The sequence below is a fragment of the Ochotona princeps genome, chromosome 1 (genome assembly GCF_030435755.1).
Source record: "Ochotona princeps isolate mOchPri1 chromosome 1, mOchPri1.hap1, whole genome shotgun sequence".
In the NCBI taxonomy this organism is placed as follows: domain Eukaryota; kingdom Metazoa; phylum Chordata; class Mammalia; order Lagomorpha; family Ochotonidae; genus Ochotona; species Ochotona princeps.
Genome location: NC_080832.1, coordinates 118,159,410 through 118,177,120, shown reverse-complemented (window position 1 = coordinate 118,177,120; position 17,711 = coordinate 118,159,410). Strand labels below are relative to the sequence as shown.

Genomic DNA, 17,711 nt, shown 5'->3' with positions numbered 1-17,711 from the left:
CCCATCCAGCTCCCTGCTTGTGGCCTGGGAAAGCAGTCAAGGACGGCTCAAAGCCTTGGGACCCTGCACCTGTGTAAGAGACCTGGAGGAAGTTCCTGGTTCCTGGCTTTGGACCGGCCATTGCGGCTCACTTGGGGAGTGAATCATCGGATGGAAGATCTTCCTCTCTATCTCTCCTCCTCTCTGTGTATCTGACTTTATAATAAAAATAAAATAAATCTTTCCAAAAATTTTTGCGTCCTTTGACTAACAGCTCCTTGACATCCATCTCACTTATCCTCATTTGCCTAGCTTCTAGGGATCACCATTATATTATTTCTGTTATGGAATGTAGCCAGTGATGGTAGAAGTCTGCGAAGTCTTGAAGTCTCGCTTTATTGCCCCTTCAGCTCTCCTTGTATACTCTTCGCCCCACATCCTAATTTAGCCAGGACATTGGATACAAATGAGTCCAATTAGTCTAGGTGTTTTCAGGCACAAGCCCAGTTCCTGTTCCTGCCCATCCCAAGGAGCACTAATCAACTAACCCACAACACTGAGGTATTTGCTTCTGCCCACCTGTGAGTCACCTATCAACTGAGAGGGGACGGTATTGCATTGTTTTGTAACCACTCCCCTCACAAGTCCCTTTAAAATGCCCATGAAGCAGGGGCTCTCACTCTCTTTCTGGTCAGGTACTTCTGTTACTCTGGCACCTCGACTCCTGGCTGACCCAGGACAGGTAATCCCCTGAGCATGGTCCCTGTGTACTGCTTAGATGGATATAATAATGGATATAATAATGTTGTTTCTGGTTTGTGTGCTGTCAGGAGTTCCAGGAGAGGTGAGGCCTAGCAGTAGTGGAATGTGGGCAGAGAAGCCAGGGAAAGGTGAATTTCTGCAGCTTTGGAAGTGTGTCCAGGTTATTCGTTGTATGTCTCTTAGGATAACTTATATTGTTGGGGAAGCTGGGACATAGGTCTTCAGCTTAATGGATGGACTTAAGGGTAATGACCTTTGGATTATGTTTGGTTGGAATATGGTTGGTTGGATTTCCATATGGACTTGTGATCTGCTATTTCTAGTATGCTTTATTATCACCAAGCTTGGTTAATAAAGACTCCTTAATAAACCTTAGACATGTCTGGTGTGATCTTGCTCACAGCCTATAACATTTCTTTCTACAGGATTAATTTTATACATTTTTACATATGAGTCAGATCATGCAATATTTACTCGTGTGTGCTTGACTTATTTTACTTAACATAGTATCATCCAGATTAAACCATGTCATCCTAAGTGCCAGGATTTCCTTAGTTTTAAAAAGCTAATAATATTCTATTGTGTGCATACAGCACATTTTTGTTTTTACTAATTCGTCTGTTGGTGGATACTTAGGTTGATTCCATATGTTGCTGTTGTGAATATTGCCGCAATGAATGAGACATGCAGATACTCTGGTATGTTGATTTTTGTTTCTTTGGACACACCTAGAAATGAGAATGCTAGATTATATGGTAGCTCTACTTGAAATTTTGGAGGAATTTCTGCACTGTTTTCAGTAGTGGCTGTACTAGCTTAGATTTTCACCAAAAATATGCAAGGATTCTCTTTTCTTTAAAGCCTTCATGTACTTGTATTCTTTTATTGTCTTGATAGTAGGCAGAAATGATTAGTGATGTCGATCACTTTTCATGCATCTGTTGACCATTTGAATTCATATTTGAATTTTCTAGATTGCTCATTTGAAATGGGATTAGTGTCTCAAAAGGCATTGGTATAAACACAATACAATACCACTAATAAGTATAATTGGTCTTGGATTATAATAGAAAAGTAATTTATGTGAGGCAGGAAAAGAAGCACCGAGAGCAGAAGTCATAAATCAGACAAGGCGTCACTGAAAAAGTTACTGAAACAACATACAAGGAAAAACTATGCATTGATTTCAAAATAACTTTGTTCCAAAACAAATATCTTTTAATTCTGTTTTCCATAATTTTTGAGGTGCTTTTATATGTGTGTATATTCTGTGTTAGATGATTCTGATGGGTATAGCTTTTTAAAGTTACATATACCTAGTGGTTAGTGTTGATGAGACATTTTATCCCACACCTCTAAGCTATTTGTGTGCCTTCATTTCAGAAGAGTTTAGTTAAATCCTTTACTCTTTTTGAAATTGGGTTATTTGTTCACTAGGTCTTGAGTTGCTTGGGTTCCTTATGTCTTTCTGATATAAACAAAAAAAGGTGTCCATATTGAATGCTAGCATTGCAGTAGGCAACTTTATCTGCTAAACCACAGCTGATCTCTTCTTAATTTATTTTAAAAGTAGCTCGATTTTGGGCCCAGCGGCATGGCCTAACGGCTGAGGTCCTATCCTTGAACGCCCAGGGATCCCATATGGGCGCCGGTTCTGGTCCCAGCAGCTCTGCTTCCTATCCAGCTCCCTGCTTGTGGCCTGGGAAAGCAGTGGAAGACGACCCAATGCATTGGGACACTGCACCCGCGTGGGAGACCCAGAGGAGGTTCCGGGTTCCCGGCTTCAGATCGGCGCGCATCAGCCCCTTGTGGCTCACTTGGGGAGTGAAGCATCGGACGGAGGATCTTCCTCTCTGTCTCTCCTCCTCTGTGTATATCTAGCTGTAATAAAAAAATGAATAAATCTTTTAAAAAAAAAGTAGCTCGATTTTAGTGTAAACAGACACTACCAACTCTTGTTAAGTTTATTACCTCTGGTCACTAGTTCTAATAATTTTTAGGTGGCACTTATAGGGTTTTCTATGTATTCAACCATATCCTCAAGCAAATAGAGGGCATTTTACATCATATTTGCATCTTTTATTTACATTTATTGTTTGTTTTTTTTTCTGGCTAGGATTTCCAGTAATATTTTTTTCAGATATTTATTTTTGTTGGAAAGGCAGATTTACAGAGAGAAAGGAATACAAACAGAAAGATCTTCCATTTGTTGGTTTACTCCCCAAGTGGCTGCAACAGCCAGAGTTGAGCCAATCTGAAGCCAAAAACCAGGAGTTTCTTCCAGGCCTCTCAACATAGGTGCAGGCTCCCAAGGCTTTGGCCCATCTTCGATTGCTTTCCCTAGCTATCCTCTATGGCCCAGGATACAAATATGGAATCTAGTTGGGAATTGGAGCAGCCAGGTCACAAACTGGTGCTCATTTGGGATCCTGGCATGTATAAGGTGAAAATTTAGCCATTGTAAGATCCAATGTCTCCTGGTCTGCCACTAGATCATTAGTGAGGAAAGGTCTCCCATATAACTTCTCAAAGGAGCTTAGGCCTAGCTTTATGGGTGTGTTTCTGATGCGTATTAAAGCCACAGGTAGTAGATTTACCCACGGGAGATGAGTCTCCTGAGATAACTTCTTCAGGTGGCGCTTAAGGATATCATTTGTCTTTTCTACTTTGCCTGAAGATTGGGGACGCCACGCACAATGGAGATTGTATTGTATGCCCAAAGCCTTGGACACTCCCTGCATAACAGCTGCCTTAAATGAAGGTCCATTATCGCTCTGTATGCTCTTTGGGAGTCCAAATCTTGGAATGATCTCTGAGAGAAGAATCCTAACTACTTCGGTGGCTTTCTCAGTCCTGCAAGGAAATGCTTCAGTTGGCTAAATTTCAGCAAACTCTTCAGCAACTGCCTGAGAAATTACCTAGGACCATAGGAATTCCTAAATTTAACCCGGGAGACCTAGTATTAATGAAGACCTTCCCTACTAACTCTCCTTCTCTCTCTGAGTCCTGGGAAGGCCCCTTCACTGTAATTTTGTTCACCCCTTCCGCTGTAAAGGTCTCAGCCCATGAGGCCTGGATTCATCACACCAGAGTCAAGGCCTGGAACTCTGAACCTCCAGCAGACCAGCCGGCGGAGGACATTCCTGAATTTGCCACCGATAAGAGCTACACCTGTGGACCTACCCAGGGACTCAGGCTGCTGTTTAAAAAGACTTCACCTACAGAATCCAACGAGGGGCAGAAGCATTCCAGGCGTCTCTGGTGACTTCTACAACTTACTACCGGGGACCCTTAGACCAGCCCCCAGAGGAGTACCCAACTGCTGTCTTTGAACTATGTCCTCTGTCAGCAGGAAGCAGTTAAGAACGAACGACGTCCCTGTCCCCCTTAACAGCAGTTAAGGTCACTTGTTCTGGGGGGCGGAATGTGAGAGGAGTTGGACTGGGTGGTAGGCAGTTAGGGTATTCTGGGTCCCCAAGTCATTTTTCTTCCCAAATATAAAAGGGAATTTCCCTGCCATGTTTTAGATTCACCAGAGCACGGCTCTTCCAAGGGACAATTTCCCACCTGGAGCATCAGCCATTACCTCTGGCCATTGTGTGGGAGGGTCTCAGCCTATCTCCTTATCATTGAAAGGAGGGCAGGAGGAAGTAATATTCAGATGCCTAAGGCCTGGAATGTCCTGTCTAGCACCTCTCTGGTCTTTTTGTCCCAAAGGCAGATACCTGGAGACCAGGAAATTCCTTTGTCCTTGGAAAACCCCCTCTTTGAACTAAAGCTTTAAAGGGTCCCAACACCCCCCATGCATGGGTCTTCTCTATCTCAGAACCCCCTCCTGCCACTAGGGTGGGAATCTCCTTTCTTAGCTTTTCTAATAAATCTTACTTTTAAACTAAAAAAAAAAAAAAAAAAAGAAAAGAAAATTTAGCCATTCAGTCATTGTGCCAGTCCCTCCAGTACTATTTGACAAAGTGATGAAAATAGTTATTTTTGTTTTTTCCCCAGATTTTACCAGAAAAGCTTTCAATCTTCTCCCATTAAATATGTTGCTAACTTGAGCATTTCATATATAATCTGTATTATATGGAGATAATTCATAATTTGCCATATTACTTGAAAGCACTTGTTATGATGAGATGTTAAATTTTAAACTATTTTTCTAAATCTTGTTTTTTGGTTTCTAGCATTAATAAATATACTATCACAACAGTTCTCAACACAACTTCTACCTGCTATAATTGCTTTTTGTTAGGATGTATTAGAACTCAATGGAGTAATTAAATTCTGGTGACTTAATAAGATACCACAAACACAAATACATACTTAGTCCTTTTTGTCATGTGATGGTGTCTGCCACCTCAGAACACTCTTGCGTTATAACTGAATCTAGCATTCATTTCCATAAATTTAATTCCTAAGTGATGGGATAATATTCTCATTATTAAAAATTTTTCATATATAGCTTTACATATTTTCTTCTGCTTAAGAGAAGTTTCAGATAGTGTATTTCTCTAGTCCTGCAGATTTTAGAAAAAGCTACTTGTTTTGGTGGTATTGGATGAACCAGTGAAAGCTTTTGAGGTATATATTCTTTGCAAAAAGTTGTTTTAATTGAATGCCTTGCATCATTTTCAGCAAAGAGAGGGATGTGGGAACATTTCTGCTTCTGCTGCAGTCTCAGGGAAATCTGGAAATCCATTTATCTATGGCCCAACTGTACACTACCCGTACTCGGAAGTCTCAGTGTCTGATTTTTTCCCTGTCAGTTCCCTGGCTGTTGCAACAAGGCTTATTAGTTTTGTGCATATTATCTTTGGTGCTCTTTAGTTCTTAGGGTTAGGGTTAGGGTTAGTTATTACATTGTAGTCTTAAGTCTGATTTTTTACAGATGTATCTATAGATACAGAGAATGAGAGTATCTTTATATCCTGCATAAAGGGCCTGGTGGGTAAAGTCCTCACTTTGCACTTGCCTGGGATCCCATATGGGCACCATTTCATGTCCTGGCTGATCTACTTCCTGTCCAGCTCCCTCTCTGTGGCCTGAGAAAGCAGTAGGATGGCCCAAATCTTTGGGACCCTGCACCAGAAGACATAGAAGAAGCTCCTGCCTCCTGGCTTGTGATTGGCTTAGCCACTTGGGGAGTGAATCAGCAGATAGAAGATCTTTCTCTTTATCTCTCCTTCTCTCTGTATATTTGCTTTTCCAATAAAAATAGATAAATCTTACAAGGTGCTTAAATCTTACATGAATTTTCTTGCTTTCACATAATTCCCTGTGAGTGGTTCTGAGAGAATTGCTTTCCTGGTGTTGCCTCACTGTCATCACCTGGCACGTATGCAATCAGAAACTCTGACTGGGGGACCCAGAAATCTTTGTCACTTAAAAAAGTATTTATGTATGTAATTATTTCACTTGAAAATACAGAAGGAGAGAGAGAGAGAGAGAGAGAATGGCCACGAGAGGCAGGGCTGATCTGATCAAAACAGGAGCCATGACCTTCATCCAGAGCTCCCAAATGTGTTCTGGAACCCAGTATTTGGTACATCTTCCTTTGCTTTTCCAGGTGCAGTAACGGGGAGATGAACTGAAATTAAAGTAGCTGGGACTAAAACTGGCACTCCAGTAAGGATGCTGGTATTCCAATTGGCAGCTTACAAGCATTTTGTGAACCACCATCCTATGTTTGCTAATTGGCTAATTTGAATATGCTAGTATTTTCTCAAAATTTCAAAATAATTAGCAAGGTCCAGCCAACTCAAAAACAATCTAATTATCACTTCCTCCAAACATTTCATAACTCCTTCTGCCTAAACTTCATCGCCTCAACCCACAACAGGGGCAACAATATTAATATTAGTGATGTTGGCAATTTTAAGAAGATAGCTACTGTCCTATTTAGTCTCAATATTGAGAGGTCTGTTGCAATCTAAATGGTGAGTGGCTTTTTTTCTGTATATTTTCCCAAGGATCTGATTTCTAGGGCCACTTCTAGAACCACCTCTGTTAATCTTAGAACCCTAAAATCAGAGCTGGAGACAAGGCATCATGTATAAAAAAAAAAAATCTATTTGGGAAGGTGATTTCAGGAAGAGTATACAAAGGACAATGTGTGAATGTATTTATCAGAGTTATGTGTAATAGGAACTCAGTTCTCTCAGGACCTCCTGAATAGCATATAGAATATTTTCATCTGAAGATGAGCAGCTAGAGTATTCATCCACCCTGGCTAACATCCTCCATTTTTTTTGAGTTTCCCAAGGGCCATTAAATCTGTTGTCCTTCTGGGAAACACTTGTGCATGTGCCAACTATGCTCCCACAGTGTCAGACAAGGTCTTTGGGCAGAGATGAAAAGTGCTTGCCATGGACCTGAGGCAGATTATATATGTAAAATGAGTCTGAGCTTACATGAGCTCTGCATTGCCATGCTGGTAGAATCAAAACTGAGCATGACACACTGGCACCAGATGCATTCTTTAAAAGGTGAGGTGGAAATGATGTCTTCTACATTTGCAACCACAGGAATCAGGACATACTGGCTGTCATCCTGAACTCCTCCATATAGTGTTCTGAGGAAATGTGAGCTAAGGGAAACTCCTTAGAGTCATTGCTATTCTCAGGCAGAAGGCATTTCTCAACAGAAATACAGATTTCTTGCAATTATACCTAGTGAAAGGAAGCTAGTCTAAGTCTCTATCCTCAACCTGAAGACCTCTGTGGAAATAACTGGTTCAGAGAAACAGCACATCTCTAATGATTAAGAGAGAAAAATAGATTGAGAGAGATGAGGCAGGTGGATGGCTATGTAGGTATGTAAATTTAGACAGATAGAAAGATGCAGGCTTTACCATAGAAAAAATAAAGCCAGAAAGGGAAGAACAATTTGAATAGGCAGAAAATATAAGCCAGAAGTCCAAGTGAATGAAAATCAATGGTGATGTAAGAGGCATCTTGCTGCTGGAGGTAAAAATCAACTAGAGTGAGAGTGTTTAAAACATTGAATGTTCCTTGTCTGCGATATCAGAATCACATTTACAGCCAAAAGGCTAACATGTTATTCCTGATTTGTGAAAGTTCTATAGAAAATATCTAATCAGAAAATAGACACACAGAACATAGAGATTTTGTAGAATGTATTGATGTTAAGGAACTATTTGAAGGAAATATAAAATATGGTAAACTTCGAGCCATGCGTGATCAGTATATCTCAGCAGAGAGAGAAATATTAATGTTTAAACATTCTGACAGATAGGTTAATAGCCTTCAAGCATAAGGATGTATCTGTGTCCAGTGTGTGGATAAAGCTAAATTTTACTTATGTTAGATTCATAAGGCTGTATTGGAGAGAAAAGACACCAGAACTGGAATATTTTAGGATGTCATTTTAGAACATAATCTCTAGCAAGTTTTGCAAAAAGCAAAAGCTCATATTTATGTAAAAACATGATATATCATTAATGCTCAAGTACATTAAGTTTTGATTAATAATTTGTTTCGATGTAGTATGGATTGTAAATATCAGGCCATGTCATTTTACTTTAAGAGAATGATGTAGTAAGTGGCTCATTGAACACAATGGACTTTCAAAATAATTTTACTGTATTTAGCTTAATTTCTAAACTTGGGCTTTCCCCAATACATTTTCTCTGCCATTCTTAGTGTTATTTAAAGTTTATTAGAAATGTACCACAGTTACTATTAAGACATGTGAAAATGATTTTTTTAAATATGAACAACAGTTCAAGGTTTAAATAAAGTAATTAATTTAGTAAGCTGAATAACATTGCAGTTTGTTGTTGCCAGCCTCGTTTAGGGTTCTCCAGCTCACATGTCCTCTGTTCATTGACAGTAGGCACGTTCTGGGAAGCCCAGGTTTCTGGAATGATTTGTAGAAAAGAGATAGACTGCAAGTAAAATATTGGAACTAGGATCTGGAATGCCATCATCAGAGTTTTGATCATTTATTTTAGTACCTTAATACTTGGTAGACTGGAAAATATTTTAGAGAAGGAAAGGTTTTATTTCAGCACTGGCACAACTGAAAGGCTTTTAGCAAACATTGATTTGGAAGAAAACAGGTGGGTTCAAGTTTAACTTTTTGGAAGAAGATGCTGTGAAATACTCACCAAAGGTCATAGATTTGTAAAATCCATTTTAAGTCACTAACAGGATGTTCAACCAGTAAGTTCTGTTCAACCCCTTTGGCCAAAAATTTATTGCAAGTGAAATACTTGGGATTATACAAAGTGCTATGCAAACTCTGAAAACTGACAGGATTTGTTGGGTTATCTGATAAGAAAAATGATAGGGTAGGAAAAAACAGGAAAACGAGACTGTAGAGCTTAGAAAAAGGACTAATAGAAAAATTGGGAAGGTGAAGTCACCACACTACTATTTGTTAATATTGCAAAAATATGTTACATAATAAGTGTAAAACTTTTCCTCTTCTTTTTGAGTCACCAGAAAGGTAAGTAAAAGAATAACTCCTCTAATCAATTTGTAATTTCAGGGTTTATGAGAACAACATGTAAAGCTGACAGAATGATTACCTTATTAGAATTGATAAAGTTTGAAGTTTATTTGGCCTAATTGTTCTAAGTCAAAGTCAGCTTTCTAATGAATGGTATAACAGAGTCTAGAATCTATAAACCTGAATTTCAATATGCTTAATCTACATATCACAATTATCCTTTTTCTCTATTATCTGTTATTTTATAGGTCAGCATTTAAGTGATGTTTCAAATGGAAAACATCACAATCACAAAACATTGGATAAATTGGTTCTCTGGAAAACTTTATTATTATTATTTTTTAAAAAATGATCTATTTGTTTTTATTGGAAAGGCAGATTTACAGACAGAAGGAGAGACAGGGAAATTGATCTGTCCACTGGTTAACTCCTCAAGTGGCTGCAAGGGCCGGAAGTGAGCTGATCCAAAGCCAGGATCCAGGATCTCTTCTGGGTCTCCCACGTGGGTGCAGGGTCCCAAGGCTTTGGACCATCCTCCGCTGATTTCCCAGGCCACAAGCAAGGAGCTGGATGGGAAGTAGAACAGCTGTGACACAAACCACCCCCCATATCTGATGCCAGAGCTTGACGCTGAAGGGTTAGTCAATTGAACCATTGTGCTGGTCCCTCTTCATTATGTTTTTAGCATTTTAAAACTTCATTTTGTTTTTAATATACTTTGTATTATTGAGAGGAATGCATGCCCAAATGGACCTCTGATGAGGGTGGGAAGTTTCAGGCATGGAGGAAGATGGGTGGGACAAATGTTTCAGTTTTTTTTCCTCCTATGTATCCAGGGGAAGTGCAGGAGGGTCACTCCTTTCTGTCAAACAACATCAGCACCCAGGGATGCGGGACAATCATTTGATGACGTTTTAAAGACCTTGATGCTGGGCTGAGTTTCCAAGGATGTTACTTGAGTGTTTTCGAAAGTTCTGAAAAATTGGTGGATTTGCTGTTTCAGTGTTTAGAAAATCTTTCCCAGGTCTACTGGTTGACAGAATCCACCTTGGTGCATCCACAGACCCAGGAACTTGCTGCAAAGTTTGTCCAGAAGAGTTGTCCAGCCTATTCTGCTTTCCATCCTCTAATGAGGCAGTTGCTGTCCCCTGATGGCTAAATGAGCTGGCCATCCTGTCTCCTGTTTGCATTTAGGAATGCTGCCCACTGCACAGGCGGCAGCAACTGAGAAGGCTCAGTCCTGATACATGCACTCCAAGGTTGGATTATACGTTCTGTGATGTTTCCTGTGTTTTGTGTCTGAATCTTGATGTCTGGTTGCGAGCTCCCAAGAATTTTCAGCTGGAGTGACCTCAGAGTTGACTCTTACATGTGCTAGTCAGTGCAGGGTCAGGCTCAGTCTGTCACTTGCACTAGCCAAAGTACATATTGGTGGATGCAGCTGCCTGGTTAGTTATGCCTAACCCCATATCCCATGCAAACCATTAACTGCCTCTGTCAAGCCTAGCTAGCCCACCACAGACCTGGTTCTCACACCTGACAGTGGGTGACAGGACCTAGCTGGGGTGACCCCAAACCCCCAGCTAGGCCTTCCCTGAGCCCCATGCTGTGGGCTAGCCTGGCCCAGCATGTATCCCATCTAGTTCTTGTGTACACCTGTGGATGTTGCGACTTTACTCAGCCTGACCCGCCACCAGACCTGTCTGCCATCTATGCCAACAGGTACTACCATCTTGTCAATCTGGCCTGCTGCTAGCCCTGATTCTTGTGCTTAGCAGGAATAGGTACAGCCTAATAGGGGAGTGTCTATAATTCCCCTGCTTATTTCCAGTCCCAGATTTTGTACCTACCAGCGGGTACTGCAGTCTAGTCTGACATGACTTGCACTTTGTCCTGGTATTGGTCACTTGGTGTTGCAGCTTTGCCCAGCTGGCCTGCACAGATTCTGGCTCTCATGCACCCCAGCAAGCACATCAGTCTGGCTCAGCCTAGCTCATCTCTAACCTCATGTGAACTGGCCTCACTCTGCCTGGCTCTCACTCATTCCAGTAAGTGCTGTGGACTGCCCCTGCCCTGCCTACACCCAGATATGGCTCACATATATGTCAATGGGTACTCTGATTTCCTTCCTCTAAACCACTCCCTCTCACCTCCCTCATCTCCCTGTGAGTGCAATGGCCTGGTCAATGGAAGACCCCAGCAGTTATTCTTTCCCTGTCAAACATGCCCTCAGGTGCTCCATTGCAATACATCTCTAAGCTCCTTCCCTAGACAATCTGTAGCCCCTTGGCACCTGGGTACCATGGTGTAGGCGTCCTGTTCATGAGTTACCTGCCTTCCCCACTTACATTTAAAAAAAAGAAGAAGAAAAAAATAGGCAATTCGCTGGCACACTGGTATAGTTAACACAAATTTGGCTTTAACCAGGCCCAGAATGCCTCCCAGATACTGCCTGCTTTTCTCCCAAGAGTGTAAAACTTCCATATATACAAGCTAACCTAGGTAGTTGCCTACAGGTATGGTACTTTGTTAACATTTAAAAAAATATGCCATACTAATGTATGAAATTAGAATGTTATTAAATACAAATCAGAATTCTCTAAAAATTAGAAATGTGAAATACTCAAGTTAATGACCAAGTGAAATTCCTCATTAGGTTGATAAATACAGACATACCTGTAGGGCATGTGTGTGTGTGTATATATATGTATTACATATGCATATATAAATATGCACAATTTATAAAAGCAGGGCAATGTACACAATTTCTTCTCAGGTTAGTTTTCAAAGATGATAGCATAAAAATAGAACATTATTTTTTCCTATTGTTATCCATCATATTCTCTCCAAAAATCCAACGTCTTATATTTGGAATTATTACTTGAAAATTGTTAAATTCATGTTAACAATCATTAAATATTCACAGTGTGCCAGAAACTCTTTCTAGTAGTTTTCTTAAATTTTTACATTTCCCCAACAAGTATGTTCTTTCCCTCTTTTGCAAATGAAAAATTTATTAAGAGGAGTGAATTAAGTACATTGTACAGTCACAACGTTATCAACAATCACAATGTCATCAACCATGTGGTGGGAGCAGAAGGGTAACTAGAGTATAGCGAGGGCCTGGATGAGAGATGCAACCAAGCTGGTCCCCCCATGCCAGGAGGGCCATTGTTCAACCAAACAGTGTAAATGTCACTGAGAGAGAATTAAGCTCGGAAATCAAGAAAATGAAAAGAACATATGGAGAATATGAGAGGGAGAAAGATTGATGAGAATAAAAGGGAGAAGGGTTGAGGGGTGAAGCATGAGAGAAAAAATGCTTACACATTGACATACAAAGACATACAGAAACAAAAGATAAAATGAATAGAAGAGAGATAATATGCATTGGGTAGTACTATGAAATAAAAGACAAATTTGCAATCTTTGAGAGCAAAGATGCAATGTATCACCTATTGTTTAGCAAAGTTAATTTACTCAACAGATGCTTAGTGTATATTTTGCATAATATAAAATATAGATACAAAGTTTGAGAAAATGATAGCAAGAAAAGAAAGAATGAGTAAAAGATATCAAAGACTAAACGTAAATTTTAATATAGGTGGGGAGAAATTATATGTTTTTAAAGGGATTACATGTGAAAGCATGGAGAAATTTCCACTAAATGTTATCTTTCATCCCCAAAATACAGCAGGTAATAATCCCATAACTTTGAGTTAAACAAGTTGTATTTTTGTCTCTACAGGAACCATCACAGGCCTCTAAGTAATTAATTTTGAACCATTCCCTCAAGAGGTAATTGTTTCAGAAGCTATGACTGCGATTTGCAATGACAACCACAGTGATTTCATTCTCTTGGGCTTCTCTGACAAGCCATATTTGGAGATGATACTCTTTTGGATTATTTTGGTTTTTTACTGCTTGACTATTATTTGCAATATAGTTATACTCCTTGTCTTCCTGACAGATCCCAAACTCCACATTCCTATGTATTTCTTCCTTTCCAATCTGTCTTTGCTGGAGCTCTGTTTCACCGGCAGCTGTGTTCCACAAATGTTGATAAATTTCTGGGGTCCAGAGAAAGTTATCAGTTACATAGGCTGTGCCATTCAACTCTACGTCTTCATGTGGCTTGGGGGCACTGAATGCATCCTTCTTGTCATCATGGCTGTGGACCGCTATGTAGCAGTGTGTCGCCCACTGCAGTATACCACCATCATGTACCCAAGAGTTTGTCTGCAGCTGGCCCTCTTGGCATGGGGGACTGGCTTGGTTCCATCTCTCATCCAGGCCCCTGCTATACTCCAGTTGCCTTTCTGCTCCCACCACATGGTTGATGATATTGTGTGTGAAGTCCCAGCACTTATTCAGCTCTCCAGTACAAACACGACCTACAATGAAATCCAGATGTCCATAGCTAGCATTGTTCTGCTGGTGGTGCCCCTGATCATTATCCTGTCCTCTTATGCTGCTATCACTAAGGCTGTGCTGAGGATAAAATCAGCTTCAGGGCAGAAGAAAGCGTTTGGCACTTGCACTTCTCACCTTCTTGTGGTTTCTCTTTTCTATGGCACTGTCACAGGTGTCTACCTCCAACCCAAGAATCATTATGCTCATGAACAGAACAAGTTTCTTACTCTTTTCTACACTGTAGTGACCCCAACACTTAATCCTCTCATATACACTCTGAGGAACAAGGAGGTAAAAGGGGCATTGATGAGATTAGGGAGAAGGATATGGAATTCGAAGAATAGAGAAAAAACAGACCACAGATGCTGGAAATTTACATTTCAAAGATAAATTGGGAGGAAGAAAAGATGTTACTTAAGTTGCAATTTCAATTTCATTGCTAAATTGTTGGTGAATCCCTATTCCTATGCTGCTGATTTAAGAAGAGTATGATATGGAGATTAATACATGTAATAATTATTATGTAGAGAACACAGAATACAGTTGAAGTGGGGGAATAAATGATATATAAAATTTAGTCAGGAGACTCTATGTTTGGTTATGCTTGCAATGAGGGAATCTCAACTGAACTTGAACTGTGGTTATGCAACAAGGTGGAGGAATCCACCATGGTGGGAGGGTTTGGGGAGGGGTGGGGCGAATCCCAGTACCTATGAAGCTGTGACACATAATACAATGTAATTAATGAATAAAAAAAATTTAGTCAGGAGAAATAACTTCAAGAGATTTAATGTACAACATGGGGACAAAAGTTTTTTTTTTGTGGCTATTTTTTATTGATTACATTGCATTGTGTGACACAGTTTTATAGGCACTGGGATTCTCCCCACCCCTCCCCAACACCTCCCCCATGGTGGATTCTTCCACCTTATTGCATTACCACAGTTCAAATTCAGTTGAGATTCTTTCATTGCAAGCATCTACCAAGCATAAAGTCCAGCATCTTATTGTCCAGATAAGTTAAATGGTTTCTTGAGGAGACCATCTCTGGTCTGAAGGTAGAGCTGACAGAGTATCATCCCGATCAATTAAAAGCCTCGACATTACATCAGTAACAATTTATAATGTTATGGAATTAGTTGACATGGTATTGAGTAACCAATATGTTAAAAGAGAAAAAAAAGAAGAATTCAAGTTCTGAACCACATCCTATGACTTCTTTATTGATATTTCAATTATTAAATTATTAGTTTATATACAACCGGGTTCTATACACCTTAAAATGGCTATAGATTACTATGCAGCTGTCTCATGTCTATTTTAATTTTAGTATTTAGCAGTTTATAGCATTGAAGCATGATTTTGCTGAACCTGGCTTTTTTTTGGGGGGTAGTCTAGACTGGCTTATAACTCTAACAAGAAATGTGTTACCAGTTTAGGTGAATAGTTTTAGGAGGGATGTGCAGAGAAATCTCCAATACCCCAGTGAAGAGTAACTAATCTTTGTGTCCCACCCAGTGAGGTATAAATGCATCCCCTGCTGACCATTTCCTGTCTGTTAATAGTTATGTATTGTATACTGGAAAATTGTGAAGAGTAGATTTGAAACAGTCTCATTTCATTTAAAAACTAATGAGCTAATTCATAATTCAGTGCTTAAGTTAGCTTTTGTAGCATTTCAGTAATGTATATATATATTTCAAAACATCAGGTTCTGTACTATAATTTATAAAATTTTTGTCAACTGAGAGAAAAAAATGGCTGACCATGGAGGGTTGATGTAAAGGGGAAGGCAGAGAGAGAGGGCCAAAAAATGCCAGAAGAAGGAGCAAGTATAGTTAAAAATAGTATAAGCAGGTGTGCGAACCTCCCAGGACACTGCGGAATCAACAAGATCCACGCAATCTGGAGAATCAACCAAAAATAACAACAAAAAAACCAAGGCAGCGCTCGGCGGCTCGGCTCAGCGGCATGGCTTGTTGGCTCGAAAAGGGTGAGTTAAGAACCCAGCAGGGGAAAGGCAGGCAGGAATTTTAACCAGAGGATATACAGGCAACTTTAGGAAATCATTGCACAAAGCCCCTCCAGTGGCGGCTAGAAACTGCAGGAGTGCTGGAACCTCTAGCACTGGTGGCGATATTAATAACCTTGGTGGGACCCAGGCGAAGAAAGGGATGGCTAACTAACACACATTCCCCCATAACGAAACGCTACAGTATCGGAAGGGCGCTAGGACTCTGAAGTGCAGTAGCCGGCAGCTGTGGCAGCGAGGGTGAAATCCCCAGGATCACAGCTAATCTAAATTCTGGGCCAACCCAGTCAAGGGGAAAGAAGCGGTGGAGTGGGGTCTGCCAGATCCCATGCCTCAGACAAAAAAAGCAAAAAAAAAAACAAACCCAAGAGACGAGACCCGGGTGCCTAGGCGCTGAAACCTGAGGCGCTGAAACCTGAAACCCAGAAGGGAAACAAAAAAACAAAAACTCCCTGGTCCAGAAGGAAAACAAAAACCTAGGCCAGCAAGACCTCAGGCCACCCACTAGGTGGCAACAGAGGTCAAGGGTGAGAATCCAGCAACACCTTGGGCCACAAGTATGGGACGCAATAAGAGAATTAGTGAAGTAGAAACAGCTAGCGCCACCCCAAAAAGCTACCATAAAGCCTGGTCAATTGCAGAGATTACAGATGAAGAAATTGAAGACGTCTCTGATAAGGAGTTCAGAAAAATAATTATAAAACTCTTCAGAGGCAATGAAAAACGATGGGACGAGCTCAAAGACTTCAAAAACCACATAATCACAGAAACAAAATTACTCAAAAATGAGATCCTAGACTTGAAGAACAAAGTTGAGAGCTTAGCCAACAGAATTACAGCAGCAGAAGACAGGATATCCAACTTGGAAGATTCCCAGAATGAAAGCAGGCAGATTATTAACCAACTAGAGTCACAACTACACAAGGCGACCAAGACGATCCAGGAGATGAATGACAACATCAAGAAGTCAAATATCAGAATCATGGGGCTCCCAGAAGGAGTGGAAAGAGAGACAGGCATACAACCAGTACTTGAGGAAATTATGCAGCAGAACTTTCAAAATACCTGGAACATGAACCCAATCCAAATTCAGGAAGGCCAGAGGACTCCCCAAAGAGTTGACCCAAAACGATCCTCCCCAAGACACATGGTAATCAAGTTACCCTCCAATGAATGCAAAGAAAGAATCCTAAGGTTAGCACGAACCAAAGATAAGCTTACATTTAGGGGCAGAACCATCAGAATCACTGCTGACTTCTCAGAACAGACGCTCCAGGCAAGAAGGGAGTGGAACAAAATCTTTCAAGTACTGAAAGAGAACAACTGTCAACCAAGAATACTCTACCCAGCAAAGATTTCATTTGTATACAAGAACGAAACTAGATACTTCCACAGCAAAGAGAAATTAGAAGAATATGCCAACACAAAACCAACTGTATAAAATCTCCTTAGAAATGCGCTACTCCCAGAGAAAAAGGAAGCAAGCCATAAGCAAGAATGGCAATCTGGGAGATCTCAATAAAGTCCATCCACAGAAATGACAATCAATTACCAACAACCTCAAAAACACAGGCATATGTCACAGCAAAATTATAATTTCTCAATATTAACCCTCAACACAAATGGCTTAAATTCATCACTCAAAAGGCAGGGATTAGCAGACTGGGTTAAAAATCAGGACCCAACTATATGCTGCTTGCAAGAAACACATCTAACCAGAAGAAACTCCAAGAAACTAAAAGTGAAAGGGTGGAAACAAATATTCCATACCAATGGAAGAGAAAAAAAGGCTGGTGTGGCAGTCCTATTCTCAGATGATATGGACTTCAAAGTAACGAAAGTCAAAAAGGACAGGGAAGGGCGCTACATCTTCTTGAAAGGGAGGATCCAACAAGAACCAATCGCAATTCTTAACATTTATGCTCCTAGCCCGGATGTACCCAGCTACGTGAAACAACTACTTTTGGACTTAAAGGGAGACATAGATGAACATACGATAATTCTGGGAGATCTGAATACCCCACTAACACCAATAGATAGATCAACGCAGCAA

At 40.4% G+C, this 17,711-nt stretch overlaps 2 protein-coding genes across 3 annotated transcripts in view; both read left to right on the top strand.

Moving 5' to 3' along the window:
• The first annotated feature begins 682 nt into the window (after positions 1-682).
• The window catches only part of LOC101523650 (HLA class I histocompatibility antigen, alpha chain G-like), a 124,010-nt gene continuing 106,981 nt past the window's right edge, over positions 683-17,711 (top strand). Inside the window, exon 1 of one of the 2 annotated variants that reach the window (XM_058666707.1) lies at positions 683-721. The gene's annotated coding sequence lies outside the window, so the exon portion shown is untranslated. The remainder of the gene's footprint in view (positions 722-17,711) is intronic. The other variant, XM_058666700.1, reaches the window with a different exon arrangement.
• Positions 13,030-14,016, top strand: LOC101524370 (olfactory receptor 2H2-like). The gene has a single exon (XM_004598437.2). It carries the CDS (start codon positions 13,030-13,032, stop codon positions 14,014-14,016), a length of 987 nt encoding a protein of 328 aa, XP_004598494.2.

Excerpts from the sequence above, each read along its gene's own strand:
- LOC101524370 (XM_004598437.2), top strand. The coding sequence starts at position 13,030 with ATGACTGCGATTTGCAATGACAACCACAGTGATTTCATTCTCTTGGGC.